Genomic DNA, 18,331 nt, shown 5'->3' with positions numbered 1-18,331 from the left:
AGATGCCTGTCGTCTCGACTGCTAGTGATACGATGCCGTTGGGATCCAGCACGGCGTTCCGTATTACCCTCCTGAACCCACCGATTCCATATTCTGCTAACAGACATTGGATCTTGACCAACGCGAACAGCAATGTCGCGATACGATAAACCGCATTCGCGATAGACTTCAATCCGACCTTTATCAAAGTCGGAAACGTGATAGTACGCTTTTCTCCTGCTTACACGAGGCATCACAACAACATTTCACCAGGCAACCCCGGTCAACTGCTGTTTGTGTATGAGAAATCGGCTGGAAACTTTCCTCATGTCAGCACGTTGTAGGTGTCGCCACCGGCGCCAACCTTGTGTGAATGCTCTGAAAGGCTAATCATTTGCATATCACAGCATCTTCTTCCTGTCGGTTAAATTTCGCATCTGCAGCACATCTTCCTGGTGTAGCAGTTTCAATGGACAGTAGTGTAAATTGGTAATTGCAATATATTGCACTAACATAGAAAAAGAAATACACTGGTTTGCGATTACACATTGGTTATAAATCGCTGGTAACAGCAACTACCGTAAAATACCTGGGACTAGGAGTAACCTTGCGAAGCGTCCCAAAGTGGAGTGACCACATCAAGCAAATAACTGTAGCTTGGAGCAAAACACTCGTTCGACCAATTCTCGAGTACTGCTCATCAGTCTGGAGCCGTTTCCAGGTAGGATTAATGGAGAGAGAGAGAGAGAGAGAGAGAGAGAGAGAGAGAGAGAGAGAGAGAGAGAGAGAGAGAGAGAGAAGATCCAACGAGGAGCGGCACGTTTCGTGACGGGATCGTTTAGTTCGCGCGAGTGTCTCGTCGAGACGCTCAACAAACGCCAGTACCAGGCGCTACAACAGTCGCGTTGTGCATCACTGAAAAGCTTACTGTTGAAATTCCGAGAGAGTGCTTTCCGGTAAGAGTCGGGCAACGTATTGCTTCCTCGCAAGCACGTCTCCTGAAGAAAATCCGTGAAATTAAAGCTAATACGGAGGATTACCGGCAGTCATTATTCCCACGTGTCAATCGCGAATGGAACAGACAACGAATAGTTCTACCCCAAGGATCCTCGGCCATAAGGTGGTGCGCGGAGTACCGATGTAGATGTAGATTAAGTTGAAACCAGTTTCATGAACAAAGTTTGTATAAATCTGCAGCATACTTGGTCTCTGTATTATCATTTGATTTGAGTAGTAAAGTTACACATTTCATGTGTTTAGACATTTCGTTTACTGATACGTCTTTCTAGTCAGTGCAAAGAAAAAACAGCTTAAGTTGCAAATTCCACTTTTTTATTCACTCGATGGCAGCGTATGCGCTGTGACAGTTCGTTTGACAATGCTTTTGCGTTTTCGGAGATACCATTTTTTACCATTATGATTTGAAAATGGCTCCCGGTCCGAAAATGGTCATCGTGTGAGCTATTCCAGCATGCTGGAAGTTCGTGAATGTGTTTCTCGTAATTGTTTACTTGAGGAACAGTCTTTATTCGGTTATTTCTTCAAGTCCTGATTCCTGTTTATGTGGCCTATCTCCTTCACTTTCGTCGCCACAGTTGCTTCGCTCCTAGCTGCCGTCCAAAATGTATGTTTATTATTCACGTCTTGCATTTATTAGATTAGAGCACTCAAGGCAGTTGGTTTTTATTTGACGATCCATTTATTTATTTATTTATTATTTTTTTGCGTCAGTATTCATGGAGTTCCTCGTTCAGAAGCATGTCTTGTACTGAGAAGCACGTTTAACAACGGATACTAAAAAATAACAATTATTTTCCAAACTAATGTTACATGAGAAGGTTGTTGATCATAGTTCCAGCACGTATGAGACCTGTGAAGTGAAGGGTCTCGTAATTCGCTTCCTTCGAATGGTTTCACCTAATTAACGAGTTTTGAGAAACAGTAATTAAATTAATTAATAAAAATAATTAGAAATTCACACCAAGTCATATTCATTGACTGGAAGGTGTAAGGGGTGAAGCACAGGGAGCGTAGGGTGCTATATACAATCCGCACAGAAAATAGACTGCAGTTAGAAGCGTCTAAAAACATAAAAGGTAAGCAGTAGTTGAGAAGAAAATGAGACATGATTGCAACTTGCCCCCCTTGTTATTCATGCGGTATATAGAACCAGCAGTGCAAGAAACAAAGGAAAAAAAATTTTTTTGGAGGGAATTAAACTTCAGGGCGAGGAAGTAAAAACTTCGGGCGTTTGCCGATGGCATTGTAATTCTGCAAGACGCGGCAAAAGATTTGGAAGAGCAACTGAACCGATTGGCTAGTGTCTTGAAAAAGAGTTTATAAGGCGAATATCTACAAAAGTCAAACAAGAGTAATGAAATGAAATGGACTCGAAGTAAATCAGGCGATACTCCGGAAATGAGATTAGGAAATGAGGTATTAGAAATAGTAGATCGGTTTTGGTATTTGGATAATAAAGTAAATGACGATGACAGAAGTAGAGAAGATAAGAAATGCCGAATGAGAGTTGTAAGGAAAATGCTTTCGTGAAACCGATAAATACTTTTACGCCTAACATGAATATAAGTTTCAGGAGGTATTTGGTGAATGAATGTGACTACTGTGTAGTCTTATATGCAGGCGAAACGTGGACGATGAACTTCCCAAACAAGAGGAGAATAGAAGCGTTTGAAATGTGGTGCTTCAGAAGAGAGCTGAGGGTTAGGTGGATAGATCGGATAACGGATGGAGGGTTACTGAATCAAATCTGGGAGAAATGAAATGCATGGGACAATTTAACCAAAATAAGGGATTGGTTGATAGTATACATTCTGAGGCAGCAAGAAATCTTTAGTTTGGTAATGGAAAAAAGTGTCCAGAATAAAAACTAGAGGGAAACCTAGGCTTGTCCGCGTTAAGCAGGCTCAAGGGAGGTAGGTTGCAATAGTTACGCAGAGATAAAGAGGCTTTCATATATTAGACAAGTACGGAGATCTGCTCAGACCAGTCTTCGGACTGAATTCACTTGCAACAGGTATGTTTAACAGCATCTTTTCATCACTGGCGAATAAGCACAGATTAACTTCGGTTAGGAAAGTTTACAACGGGAAAGTAAGATTTAATAAATGTCATGTAAAATTGCATGTACTGAGAAGTTTGACAAACGGTAAACAATTCAAAACATATTCTGAACGCGCTAATCAGTGTTACCGGACAGATGCGAGCAGCGGCTGGTGAAAGACGCTGCATAATAGACGCAGAGGAAAGCGAGCTCTAGACGGCGGCTATGTGGGGCGAGGAAATGAAGGAACGGGCGAGGATCAGCCTGACAGCTAAATTGCTGCCCGCTGATTGGCTTTCTCCTGCTGCCCTCGCCTCGCACCATCCCGTCACGGGATTCTCTACGGTTGGCAGTCACTAAGCCCGTGCGGAATCTTGATTTCACATTCCGTTTGGATACAGTAACAAGGGTAACGTTCCTAGTCAATTGAAATCTCAATTACCGACCCACTCTGGTTAACTCTTCGTGTAGGTCTTTGTTATAAATATGCAAGAGAATGCATCTATTTTGCCCACCTGTAGATCATGATCAGCTGCAGGTGCTTCTGATATTTCAGATATGTTCATAATCTCTCCATCTAGACGGAAACATCCGCCGCCGAAATTATAGATACAGCATATTCGAAACATGTGAACGAAATGCTGTCAGCGGACTCTTCGGCAAAGAATTATTTTGTCGAGAAGACAGTGAATATAAATTATCACATAATAATAAACTTGAACCTCCTAGGCAAATATAGGTAAAGGACTTCATGCAAATGCCACGAAGGACAGAAAATACCTAATCGACTATTAATCATATCAACAAAGCAGGTCCGGATGGAACGTCGTTCAACCAGAAGAATAGGATCATCCCAATGCTAAATCCATTTTACTCCATTTTTTTGGAGTCAGGTACACTGAATATTTCTCACTGAAATTGCCTCGTTGGCATAGAATTGGAGTACTGCTCCATTTGAAAAGCAAAGGTTGATGTCTTTATACTGGTGTTAAAAAGTGGCTACGAAATAAAGCATTTGTCATGTTACAGAATCCTCCGTGACAAGTGGAAACATATTTTCAATACTTTTCACATGCTATCTTGTATTTTATATGATGCTGGTTGATGATGTACTGGTACTTCTTATTTCTCTTAGCGACGTAATCTACGGAACTACGACCGCGCATTTGTACTGCTTCTAAGATAGCGTCCATATTAATCTTTGTTAGACACATGTTGTGGCTTAGCGTTTCATACTCTTCGTGACAAACTGACGAACTGTTGTTAGCGGCGCATGTGATTCCTTGTTTTCACGGCATCGTAAACGACCTAAGAGTGGAATAGAAAAACAACACACTGTAACATTATTTTTGGCAATGAGCTTAAAGCAGACCGTTTTTTTGCATATAATGAGGCATGCATAATGCAGTACAGAAAGTAAAAATGCTCAACTCACAGAGATATCTTTCGTGTACATTTTGAGCCAGTGTTGTTTTGTGATTCCGAATCACATTTCATATATCAATCCCTCCCACCAGCCCCACCTCTCTCCCCCTCCCCCCTCTCTCTCTCCCTCCCTCCCTCCCCATTCTCTTCCTCTACGTTGATGACGAAACAATTTTTTCTTAAAAACGGTAGGGAGCGAGCCTTGTCAGCATTTTGTGAACGGTATGTGTGTTGCTCCTCTTTCTGGTCGCCTTATCACTGACAGACTACAGACTGCCCGAGGTCAGAGTGCAGCAGAGATCATAGTTCCCCTTCCCGGATTGTGAGGGAAAGCGAGCGGACGACGGAAAGATTGTTCCTTTTTTCGGGATGAAAACTATTTCGTTTTAGTAACCCGATTTCGGTACATGTTTAAACGTTCAGCGACGGTCCTATCCTTATCCACCTTAGCTAATGTTAAGTCCCTCATGACCATCATGTCGACTGTACTTTAATCTGTCAACACTAGAACTGTTCTGCAATCTATACTGAGTGTCTAAAATTTATGCATCAGCGTTTCGAGAAAACTCCTTCGCCCTCGTCCTGTCGATTCCTTTTTTTAAGTACCGTGAGCATCTGTGTGATTTCTCCTGTATATTAAACCGGCTGTTTACAGTGCTAGCTGCGCGTTTCTGAACACCTACATGCGACTTGGCTACCAAATACTGGACCTATGAGGGCTATTCGTAAAGCAAGGTCCGATCGATCGCGAAATGGAAACTACAGTGAAAATCAGAAATATTTTATTTGTTAACCTACACCTTCCAGCTAATTTTCTACATAGTCAGTGCTCCGACTTAGAAGTCTGTCGTAGCGTTTTACCGACTTCCATTACCCTCGTCATAAATGACAGTTTCCCACGTTGGCCTGCAGCTCTCTGTCTGTGCCAAAATATTGTCTTCATAGCCAGCGGTTCACTTGAGCAGAAATGAACATCACAGGAAACCGCTGCAGGAGCGTGCTCATCGCCCCTGCAGTCATAAATATGGAAATGCATGACACTTACGTTACGTGGGGTTTGCTTGAAATCAGGCGAAATCTCTATGCAAGCACCCGTAGTTGGCGGGAGACACTATTGTTCAGATACGAGTCTCATCAGGAATGTGTGATCAGCCCGAAGAAGTTTTGGCTGATGGCATTACTACATTTTACCGGACACTGAATCTTCAACAGAAAAGAGAAAATAGCTTCGCGTGTCTACGGAAGAAGAACAAAGGCAACAGCAGTGCTCCCGTTATACACTGAAGCGCCAAAGAAACTGGTATCGGTATGCGTATTCAAATCCAGAGGTATGTGAACAGGCAGAATAAGACGCTGTGGTCGGCAACGCGTGTATAAGACAGCAAGTGTCTGGCGCAGATGTTAGAAAGGTTACTGCTGCTACAATGGGACGTTACCGAGATTTAAGTGAATTTGAACGCGGTGTTACAGTCGGCGCACGAGCGATGGGACACAGTATCTCCGAGGTAGCGATGAAGTGGGGATTCTCCCTTAGGACCAGATCATGAGTGTATATCAGTAATCCGGTAAAACATCAAATATTCGATATCGCTGCGGTGGGAAAAAGATCCTGCAAGAACGGAACGAACGACGACTGAAGAGAATCGTTCAACGTGATGGAAGTGCAGCCCTTGCGCAGATTGCTGCAGATATCAATGCTGGCCCATCAACAAGTGTCAGCGTGCGAACCATTCAACGAAACATCATCGGTGTGGCTTTCGGTACCGAAGGCCCACTCGTGTACCATTGATGACTGCACGACACAAAGCTTTACGCCTCGCTTGGGCCCGTCAACACTGAAATTGGACTGTTGATGACTGGAAACATGTTGTCTGGCCGGAGGAGTCTCATTTCAAATTGTATCGAGCGGGTGGACGTGTACGGGTATGCAGACAACCTTGTGAATCGATAGAGCATGCATGCCAGCAGGGGACTATTCAAGCTGGGGGAGGCTCTGTAATGGTGTGGGGTGTATGCAGTTGGAGTTATATGGGACCCCTGATACGTCTATTTACAACTCTGGCAGGTGACACGTACGTGAGCCTCCTGCCTGATCACCTGCATCCATTCATGTCCATTGTGCATTCCGATGGACTTGGGCTATTCCAGGAGGACATTGCGACACCAAACATGTCCGGAATTGCTACAGAGTGGGTCCCGGAACACTCTTGTGAGTTAAAACCCTTCCGGTGGCCACCAAACTCCCCAAACATGAAAATTATTGAGCATATCTGGGGTGCCTTGCAACTTGCTTTCCAGAGATCTCCACCCCTCGTACTCTTCCGGATTTATGGACAGCCCTGCAGGATTCATGGTGTCAGTTGCCTCCAACACTACTTCAGACATTAGTCAAGTCCATGCCACGTCGTGTTGCAGCACTTCTGCGTGCTCACTGGAGCCCTATACGATATTAGGCAGGTGTACCAGTTTCTTTGGCTCTTCAGTGTACAAGTCCTCCTGTGTAATTTTAGAATCCACCTGACCAGAGAGTTTACGTTGACTGTACCCAACCAACTTACTCCATTTTTATGTATGACGACGGCGCCATGCGTAGTGCGGTATTTGTCAAGCGTTGGACTCGGCTACGTAACGTAAGTTGTCATGTTGTTAAGTTGAATTTATCTTATTGTATGGTGGTGTAACATGTTGTATTTCCACAGTTCAGAGGACTCTCGCGTTGGTCGACTGAAACATGTAAAATAAAAAAAAAGTACATGGAACTTGTGGCGGCTCTGCAATTACTATTTTTAAAACAGTTTTTATCCGTCAGCCGTTCTTAGGTCATCACATTGGTGCCACCCTGAAGTCATGATTGTACAAAACTGTTGTTGTTGTGGTCGTTGTGGTCTTCAGTCTTGAGACTGGTTTGATGCAGCTCTCCAGGCTACTCTATCCTGTGCAAGCTTCATCATCTCCCAGTACTTACTACAACCTACATCCTTCTGAATATGCTTAGTGTATTCATCTCTTGGTCTCCCTCTACGATTTTTACCCTCCACGCTGCCCTCCAATGCTAAATTTGTGATCCCTTGATGCCTCAGAACCTGTCCTACCAATCGATCCCTTCTTCTTGTCAAGTTGTGCCACAAACTCCTCTTCTCCCCAATCCTGTTCAGTACCTCCTCATTAGTTATGTGATCTACCCATCTAATCTTCAGCATTCTTCTGTAGCATCACATTTCGAAAGCTTCTATTCTCTTCTTGTCCAAACTGTTTATCGTCCATGTTTCACTTCCATACATGGCTACACTCCATAAAAATACTTTCAGAAACGACTTCCTGACACTTGAATCTACATTCGATGTTAACAAATTTCTCTTCTTCAGAAACGCTTTCCTTGCCATTGTCAGTCTACATTTTATAACCTGTCTACTTCGACCATTATCAGTTATTTTGCTCCCCAAATAACAAAACCCCTTTACTACTTTAAGTGTCTCATTTCCTAATCTAATTCCCTCAGCATCACCCGACTTAATTCGACTACATTCCATTATCCTCGTTTTGCTTTTGTTGATGTTCATCTTATATCCTCCTTTCAAGATGCTATCCATTCCGTTCAACTGCTCTTCCAAGCCCTTTGCTGTCTCTGACAGAATTACAATGTCATCGGCGAACCTCAAGGTTTTTATTTCTTCTCCATGGATTTTAACACCTACTCCGAATTTTTCTTTTGTTTCCTTTACTGCTTGCTCAATATACAGATTGAATAACATCGGGGAGAGGCTACAACCCTGTCTCACTCCCTTCCCAACCACTGCTTCCCTTTCATGCCCCTCGACTCTTATAACTGCCATTTGCTTTCTGTACAAATTGTAAATAGCCTTTCGCTCCCTGTATTTTACCCCTGCCATCTTCAGAATCTGAAAGAGAGTATTCCAGTCAACATCGTCAAAAGCTTTCTCTAAGTCTACAAATGCTAGAAACATAGGTTTGCCTTTCCTTAATCTAGCTTCCAAGATAAGTCGTGGGGTCAGTATTGCCTCACGTGTTCCAATATTTCTATGGAACCCAAACTGATATTCCCCGAGGTCGGCTTCTACTAGTTTTTCCATTCGTCTGTAAAGAATTCGCGTTAGTATTTTGCAGGCGTGACTTATTAAACTGATAGTTCCGTAAGTTTCACATCTGTCAACGCCTGCTTCCCTTGGGATTGGAATTATTGTATTCTTCTTGAAGTCTGTACAGAACTACTACTAGAAATTGTTTCATCCGTACATAATTTGTCTCTCTAATTATTGAATGACACACGTATGATAGTAAAAATTCAACCCTCTTTACCTCCTCAGTCCTTCCTGTCGAGTTAATAGTCGTTTGTAATCGCTGTATTCAGTTTGAATTGCCCCGTAGAGGTGGAAGTCGGGAGATAAAAGCGGTCGTTTGGTGTGTATCGCGTGCGCCCAGCATAGGTAGGCCAGTGGGGAAGGCGACTGTTTTTCCGCGGAATGTGGGCAGCTGTGGCGCCGAGGCCGGCCCGCGGAAGCGGCCGCCGTGCGCGACCGGAACCGGCAGGCGGCTGTGTGTGTTGTGTTGCGCTGAGCTGTGCCCCAGTGCGGGGCCTGGCGCGTCGCCAGCCGGGGGAACGACCCGCCGCCGCCTCTACTGGCTGCCCGGCCGGCTCAGTTTAACCCGCGGCTCCAGCCCGCCGTACCGTTACTGCAGGCCCGCAGGAATCCGCGCCGCTACTTTCTACCGCCCAAAGCTGCCCTCTCGCTGCCGAATTAGCCGCCACCTGCCCCCTGCCGTGCATTCCCAACAGGCCGGCCGCGCTTCTGCCGTCCCATATGGTCTCCGCCTCGATCCGTACTCGCGGCACGTCCGCACCACTACTTGACTGCTTTCAGAATTAGTTGCCCCCGCTTCCGCCGCCGCTGCGGGTGAAATGGCACGGCGGCTGTGAGCCGACTTCTTTTCGGTAGGATATAGCTTCCAAACGCCTTTGTGTCATCTAGTTTCTGATATCCCTCCATCTTCTCTGAGCGACAAAAAGAGAAAATATTAGAGACCATCAAATGAAGGGGAAAAAAAAGTAGCAAGGTTGTACTGTTTGAAAAGTAACCTCCAAAACTGTTCATGCATGTATCTCACTGTCAGATCACGCAGTCAGTGCCTCTGTGGGCAAATGTTCGCAGTTGCCTACTCTAACAACCCTACCACAACAAAAGTCAAAATTTAATAATTATAGTGGTGTTGCTCACGCTGCTAAATTACGCATTTTCGAGCAGCAACAACGTTATTTTGTGGCAGGTGTCATTAGAGCACAGTTAATAAAGTCATTTCATGTAATAATGAATAAACTAAGCACTCATCTTTTCGTGTTTCCCACGCTGGTCTCGTTGCAAAATCATGGCTCAGTCGTCGAAAATCTAGGTGGTGGTGATTCCGAGCTCGGATGCAAAGAGGCCTAGGTTTTATACTGCTATATTCAAAAGTTTTATAGATGTGTTTCACAAACCATTCTTTAAGATTAAACCTTTGAAAGTTAGCACAATGGTGATGTAAAAAAACTAATCAGCACTCCGAATTCAAGTTACACTTCTTTTTTTATTGCTTTTGTTGCAATGGCACATAACACACACAACATCACTTCACAATACAAAACATACTTGAAAACATCTTCCTCACTGTTAAAGTTCACATTTTATAAACTGGCTACAATATGCGTCTTTCCAACATGACGTCCAAGATTTGACTTTTTCAAGGTCCGACTCTCTAACTACCAATTAAAAACCGCTTATGCGCCCAAAAATCAGAGTTACAAGTATGTCACAGATTATAGTGACATAAGAAAGAATACACACGAGAATAATATCATTACAATACAAACATATAAATGAATCAAAGTACTTCTACATTAATGAAATCAAATCTGAATGTTGTCTCAGAAACACAGTAGAATATTACTGGTATCGAGAGGTTCCAGTGAGGAGCCGTAAAGGTTACGTAATTCAAGTACCATTACACTACGGAACTACAATTTTAGCTAGGTGTGCACTTCTCTGTCCAAAGCAAGTGGACAGCCATGAATGCCTTTCTACTGGGTTCCTAAAATAAATCGCACAGGAAGAGATTCGATACTGTATAGAGGATGTGTGAGGGCTTCTCAGTGAAATGTCTGCAGTGCAGTTCAAACAACTCGACAACACGTCAGTGGATCCAGAATGAGATTTTTACTCTGCAGTGGAGTGTGCACTGATATGAAACTTCCTGGCAAATTAAAACTGTGTGCCGGACCGAGACTCGAACTTGAGACCTTTGCCTAGGTCCTGAGTTCAGGTCTCAGTCCGGCACATAGTTTTAATCTGCCAGGAAGTTTCACATCAGTGGATATCATCTGGCAACAGAATGGTGCCACCTGTCAACCCACCGTTTATTGACTATCTGGAACATAGCGGCACAAGTACAGCAGTACTCGGACACTTTAAAAAAAAACTGAAGCTCGCTGTCGGATCAAAACTCCTGGCAGTGTTGACACTCGACAACAGTCTGTTGCAGGCTAATGCCCACTAACATGTCGCTGACATTGTTTTAACTACACTGCAGACATTTTCCTGGGGAGCCCTTACACATTCTCCACACAGTCCCTTTCTCTCTCTCTCTCTCTCTCTCTCTCTCTCTCTCTCTCTCTCTCTCCCCATATCCCTCCCCCCCCCCTCCCTCCCTCCCACCCCTTTAAGAAAGAAAATCATAGCCCTGAAGAGGTGCACATAAGGGTACAATGGTGGTTCCGTAGGCAACCACAAACATGTTTCCGTGATGGCAGTGCCTGTCTTGTCTCGTAGTGAGATAAATGTATTAACAGTTGTGGTGATTATTTTTGAAATAACACACAGTTCACTTACTTTTTTTCCATCTCTTTTGTTGCTTCTATTTAACTGCCCATCATACCTTAGGCTCAAACATCTAGTCGATGATCGAGATATTGGAAATGGCATACAAGCTCGGATTGGGGCAGGATAGGAAGGGGAAACATCTGTGTCAATAAAAATTAACTATCCTGGCATTTGTCTTCAACTGTTTACGGAAAACTGAATGTCGGTAGCCGGACGATGATTTGAACTGCTGCCCTCTTTGATGTGCGTAAGCGTATATATTGGTTTCCCAGAAATGAGGACACGGGACAAAAAACAGTACAGTTTCCCACAAAATCAAACTGAAAACTATTGATTATTATTAATCACGAAATATAATAAAGCCTCTAATTTACGATAGGAATGTGCTGTCTGCAGTGCATTTACCTTAGCGAAAACAGTTTGGGGTGAGATTTCTGATTACAGACTGCATCTGTCATCATGTTATAGACTTTCAGGGAAGATGGAGAAGGATAAATGTATCAACTTTAGATGAGGGACACTGGTGTGGAAGTGACAGAGTTGAAAGATACAAGCAGAAATACCTCATCTACTACAAGCTGATTGGTTTCCATATTTTGAAGGAGGTTGCATGGATCAAAACAAGGAAGAATTGAGTAAATATGTGCTCTAAAATGCATACCATAAGTACAATGGGCTCTTGTTCAGTAGAAGTGATGGGTTTCACAGTAGCGAATGTGAATATGTGCTCATAACTCTTAAGGTATACATTTTAGGAGCCAATGTTTACTAGACATTTTTAATGTTTTGGTCAATACTACCACTTCTGAAAGCTCCCTGCCCTACAGTCTTAGCAACAACACTACTGCTACTTGTATTCCATCGTCAGAAGTATCAAAATGATCTTCGCTTATAACTTTAGGCCCGATCATTTCCGGACCGAGGCCACTTACCCTTCTCCATCATCCCTGAAAGTTTGTAACATCGCCATTCAGTCACCCTGCAATATTTTGATGTGTGGCACGTTACACTGAAATAAACACAAATAATTTCTGCAATCGCAATTTTAGAAGTTATTTTTTACATTGGCAGATAACATGAGGAAAAAAGTCGCGTACATCACTACTGCAACCTTTTAAAACTCAAAATCATTCGGGATTTTTCAGTTACCAGAAGATAGTGGCAAACATTAAAATAGATGTGACGTTTCATAACAAATGACTTAGGGTACACTTGCTATTGGCAGTACCCATTAAATTTTCTGGCTTTCCTCAAACTGACACTGGATTGATACATCTGTCTGTGTGGCATGTAAGTGTGGGAATTTGGTTTTGGTAGAACATACTTTGCTCTCTCTTACAAAGTGCAAAAGGGATTGCAGCTGCCATCACCTGCCCTTCATTGGCTATGTGCTTGTTGAAGACACTGAAACACAGATCAGGACCCCAGGTTTGGTGGGCAGTACTCTTACCATCATGCCTAGACAGCTCTGTTGATAAAAGACCTGTTTGTAAAAGTAATATATATGGGTTTCGGTACTTGAGTAATTAAAACTGAATGCAGTGTTAGGCGTTTCATGCACTGTATACTCTGTTGCAGATTGAACGATTGATTCTGAGAATGAAGCCTAAACTATGGCTGGGTCATTCTCCACAACATTTTTCCTCTTGGAGTGGTAGTTCACTGATGTATGCTAGAGGACTTCTACGTAGTTTCCACAGATGAAAACTGTAAGGCAATTCTTGGGCTGTTCTTGGATATAACAGTCATTGTAGTATTTCCCGGTGTCAGTGTGGATTTTCATTCAGATTTCAATTCGACAGTGTTTTGCAACAGTATACATTCTACCACAGTGTGAAGAATTCCTTATGGGCACTAGTTTTATATTTTAGGGGAACATAGATCAAATTCTCATTCAGCCACATGCATTATGGTAAGAGTTTCCTGTGTTCTTTTGCTAAATCATTTAGGTGAATATTGGAATGCATCCTCCAATAAAGTGATGGTCAGTTATATGCTCTATATATCACCAGTTACTGTTTAATGTGTCATTTCATCTCTGATGACTTTAACAATTTTTTACATACTGTACCCTACCATTCTTTTTTGTTGCTTTCCTACCTCACTTCACACGAATTCTGGGATAGTTACTTGAACTGTGAAGTAACTGCCCCCTCTTCTCCCTATGTGTTTAAAAGGTCATGGACGGTGTTTTAAGACACCACATTTGCATTCTGAAGTGGGATTATTAAAATGAAAGGTTGGCCATCTAGGTCATAATATTTATCCAAAAACTATTTATTACAGTGCAACAATATCTTCATTCTGTGTCATAACCTTTGTTTATGGGTGCACTTGTTAAAGAATGTCTCTCAAAAGTATGTCTTGCTTTTTCATGAGGTGGACAGGCAAAACTTAGACATAGAAAAGATTACTGTAGTGAAATGAAAGGGGAAAACCTTGAATTTCTAGCCAGAAAATCACACAATAATGACAATTTTACCTAGAAATGAGTCAAAAGGAAGGGGAAATGTTAAGAATACCACTGTGGTAGAATTTTTCTGATTATCAGAAGATGAGGAACTACACCCATGCTTTTAATGTCCATACAGGCATTCATGTCAATCTTTGAATTCTGAACAAATGAAATAGAGAAGTTGTACAATGAGGCTATCAGTTACTTGAAATACTGTTGTTGATAGGTAATACAGCTCAAATGATAAAGGTATAGTTGACTGTTGTCCTATCCATTATTAACTACAGAGAATTTTCTATTAGTATTAATGAGGCTGCTGTGGTTGAGATACTAAATAGCAACAAAAAGTGTTTTCCCTGGTCTGTCTCGGTTATGCTAAAACAAAAGCAAAATGATTTCTTCGGCAAAGTGACAGCAGCCAGTTACTTCTCAACTCCTCGGTCCTGGTGGTAATGTGAACTAACATATTATCATATTAGTTACTAAGCTTTCTTCTGTGCTCCTGTCTCAATACATACAATTGACTTTAGGGGGTATTGCCTAATTTAACACTTATGCTGGATTCTCTACCTGCAGTGAAATTGGGATGGAGGTCCTATTTTATACAGCATGTCACAACACGAGGCCTGATAAGTCTGTATTTCTGACACTCTGGGTGAGAATTCATCTCTGGTTAACTAGGTCAAGTCCATCTGAAAACCAACAGCAGCATCTTCCACTTCATATTTGATGTTAAGCTTTGAACTCTCTACACAGAATAGCTAATGGAAGAGGGCAGAAAACTATACTGAGTTGATAAAGTATATAGTAAATGTAAGCCGATCTGTAGGCTTCTGAAATGGGGGTTGTTGTACATCATCAGAACATTACATTGTGTTTACCCTTAGTGAGTTACTGTCTCATTTAATTGATATGTAATACTCTAGCAACTTCCTTAACGCTATTAATTCGATGTAAACTGAGTGAAAACTAAAGAAATAAAATGTAATAGTAGTAGACTGCTGAAGCAGCACTTAAATCACTTTAAAGCAAACTCAAGTGTTAGATGATTCAGTCTGTCAGTGAACATACCTCCCACTCCCTCCCAAGAATTAGTTGTTATAGGAAGTGTGGGAGGTAAGATTGTATGTGAGCTCCACCTATTGACCATGATGTAGCACATTGGCCTGCAGGTGGTGACCCCTGGCTGACACACATCCTGTGGCTTCCAGGCCACTCTGGAGGCTTTCTCCAGCTGCTGGCATTGGCTGCCCTTCCCCTGACAGTGGCCCCTCCCCTCCCTCCAGCAGGCCAGCAGGTTGTTGTTGTCTCTCTCTGTCTGGCAGTCCAGCCAGCCGGCCAGGAGGCAGTGGACCGCGTCCTGCCGGGCCAGTCGCTCTGCTGCAGTGGGAGGGGAGGGAGGCAAAAAGACAACATGTAGTAGTCAGATCTGTGTGGTGGGCCGTTGCTACTGCAGTGACACTTCAGTTGCAGTTTTTGTGCCAGTGAAGTTGTACAGAGCATCTTCTGGAAATTAATTTTTGTAGTGACAGTTCTATTTGACAGGTGCTGTTTGTGTAAAACACAGTGTTTTTGAAGAAGACATCATCTTATGAGAGACAAGTATCGCTTGTTCAGTGGTAAAGGAAAGGACATTTGGCATCCCATTTAAAGTGAACTTTACAGTCAACAGTTTAAATTAAATTCTGTCAGTGTTTGAAAAGAGCTTTTGCAAGAGAGAGAAAATATTTCCTCACATTAATATTCAAATAAACTCTCTTACAGTTTGCTTAGGGACAGTAGACGCTGTATTATTTCCATCAAGATTTATATACCTCATTGCAGTTCAGCTTTCTTAGAAACATTGGGTGATGTGATGATAGAATGAACAACTAAAGTTTGTTTTGTCTATAAGCATACTTCTCACTTGTCAGTACCCCACTGTCAGCACCTTGTAATATTGTAAACATCTGCAAATGACAACTGCCTGACATTACTCAGGCCAGTATTTGCCATGCCAGCAGCTGCTTTGCCTCATCCTAAACAGTCTGCAAAGAAGACATTAGAAAATGGTTGTGCACCACGACCTCTTAATATTGTGAAGAAAGCCCATGAGGATTTGTCACACAGCCAAAAGGGGGGAACAGTGTTAAAGAGCAAATTGAATAATGGCCGGCTTAATGGGTGCCTTCCTGCAAAAACCCCTCTTGCGAGGAGTGCCAGTAATGGCACTGCTAGGACAGATAAGAACGTACGGATCCCCAGAATTGTTGCTGCTGAACCCAAGAAGGTGCAACAGTCGTTATCATTGCCAGCAGGTAACTTAATGTCAAAGGTTGTTGACACTGTTATCAGCACAAACACGGTGGAACCTTGCTCAGTCGTCTCTGGCACTGAGGATAAAATTACTCACAACAAAGTAGGTGTGTTAGTTAAATGTGAGCCTCTAAATGGGACATTGGATGATGCAGGTGATACTTTTGCTAGCAAGACACTGAAATATCCACTTAGGAGAGAAAGTAGTAGTTCCCATAACAGCAGCTCTCTGCCGAAATTTCAAGGTAAACAAACAAGTGGTACAAGAAAGGGTCCTTCAGTTTCAGGTTGCTGGCAGACTACCAGTAAAAGCAGAGATGATGGGCACATTCCAACAAAACCAGAACTGAAGTCTGTTATCAAAATAACTTCAGAGACTCAGGAGAGGATTAGTAAGTCAGATTTGCAATCACCGCTCATCTCTCCACCACGAATGAGCAATTCCTGTGACAATTTGTCAACAGTGATTGCTGTTAACTATGTGCCAAACTCCAGTAGTAGTGGTACTGAAAAGACTGCACTGGCACCTCCTGGGGATTCCAGTAGTGCTCCTGGTGCTGTGACATTTTCACCAACAGTTATTCCCATCAATTATAATGTAGCATCAAGTCAAGAGCAGCGGCAACCTCCAGTGCCCCCACGAAAGATGTGTTTTAATGGGAAAAGTTCAGTCTGGGGCAAGTTACGTGCAAGATCGTATAGCCAGCCATCACTAACAAATGAAGCTCTGAATATAAATGTAAGGCATGAAGAAAGTGCACCACCATTGCCACCACGGCCATCATTATCTGCAATGCAGAACAAATCACTTAGTCGTGCTGTTAGTGCTGTCAATATAAATGACCTTTCTTTTAGTCACATGCGGTACGGCAATCATTTACCTAGTAAAATACCGAGAAGACTTCCTTCACCGAGCCCTCCAGTCTTCAGTGACCATTCAGTGACTGTTAGCAATGGTGATGTTCAAACGAAGAATAATAACCAAAAAGACATAGTGATGTGTGGTAAAAGTGACCTTCAGTGTGTGCTACAGAAATATGAAGAATTGGAAAAGGAGTGTGAAGATTTAGTGTCTCATTCAGGGAAAAGACTGGCAGATAAACATGCAGTTTATTCTCCAAAACCAAATCATAACAGATCTGCCAGTGAGGCAAGTAAAAGAACAACCTCTGAAACAGTTCTAAGCAGTAAGAGCTCTCCTAGAAATGTGTGCTTGGTGTCACAGCCTGACAAGAAAATTGTGAGATCAAAATCTGTTGACAGATGTAAGAATAGTGTGTTCTCAGAAACAAATAGATCCAGAAGGGATGGTCCCCGTCAACACTCTCCAGAGAAAAGTCACAGCCAAGACAGAAACCATAAGCCTACAAATGTCAGATCGAATTCACCTCTGGCAAAAGCTGGCGGTGGTGTCACAATAAAATCAACATTGAAACGTGATTTCTTTTCAACTGAATCTCTGAATAATAAAACGGATAAAACTCAAGCTATACATCCGAAAAGTGATGTGGTTTTGACACAAAAAAATGTAACGGATGATTGTAAAAATGTAAATGTCAAACAGCTGGTTCTCAAAAATGAAAAACTTGGTAACAAAATGACAATTTCAACAAGTCTCAATGCAAATGAAGACACTGGGGATTCAAAAAGCAACAGTACTGATGATAAAGCAAATGTTGGAAATGTGTTTCGGCATTTACGAAGCTTGTCTAGTGACTCTCAAAAATCACTGTACGGGTTAATACATCTATATCATAGTGGTGGCTATTGGACTGGTTTTCCAAAGTTATCAAAAGAGGAAGTGGATCCACTCTTTAAAAATATGGAGAAAAGTAGTAAAGTTATTGAGGATGTAAAACAAAGAAAAGTGGAAAAAATAAAAAACCAGAAGACTGACTATAGCAACATACTAGCACCTGGTGGAGGCATTGGAGTGGTTCGTGCATATACAGGACGCCAGATTTCAGATTCACGCTACAGGACAGAGCTGGAGGTAATTTTTTCATGGTTTTCACTAAGTACTAATTGCATGATCTAGCTTTGTTTCCCTTGTCACTCTAAATTCTTCAGATGGCACCAGTCCTGCTGGCAATATGCCTAATGACTGCATTGATCATCATTTGTGGGTTGTGGAATTTCAAGTGACTTCATTTCTTGTCTCTCAGTATCACGCTAGGCATGACCACTCAGTGGTTTCCACTACGGGTATGCTAGTCCTACAATTTTGTTTAATAAACACAATATGAA

General features: G+C 42.4%; 1 protein-coding gene across 3 annotated transcripts in view; it reads left to right on the top strand.

The window, feature by feature from the left end:
- The window catches only part of LOC126100972 (unconventional myosin-XVIIIa), a 306,712-nt gene that overhangs the window by 229,505 nt on the left and 58,876 nt on the right, over positions 1-18,331 (top strand). The window contains exons 1-2 of one of the 3 annotated variants that reach the window (XM_049911637.1): positions 13,222-13,246; positions 16,366-18,077. The exons of 1 other annotated variant lie outside the window; for it this stretch is intronic. In XM_049911637.1, coding sequence (XP_049767594.1) covers positions 13,237-13,246; positions 16,366-18,077 — 1,722 coding nt within the window. In that variant the 5' untranslated portion in view covers positions 13,222-13,236. Of the gene's footprint in view, positions 1-13,221; positions 13,247-15,252; positions 18,078-18,331 lie in introns of those variants that run through there. One more of the 3 variants, XM_049911636.1, reaches the window with a different exon arrangement.

Source organism: Schistocerca cancellata, chromosome 9, assembly GCF_023864275.1.
Source record: "Schistocerca cancellata isolate TAMUIC-IGC-003103 chromosome 9, iqSchCanc2.1, whole genome shotgun sequence".
NCBI classification, from domain to species: domain Eukaryota; kingdom Metazoa; phylum Arthropoda; class Insecta; order Orthoptera; family Acrididae; genus Schistocerca; species Schistocerca cancellata.
The sequence above is the reverse complement of the archived record's forward strand: the minus strand, read 5'-3'. Positions and strand labels throughout refer to the sequence as shown.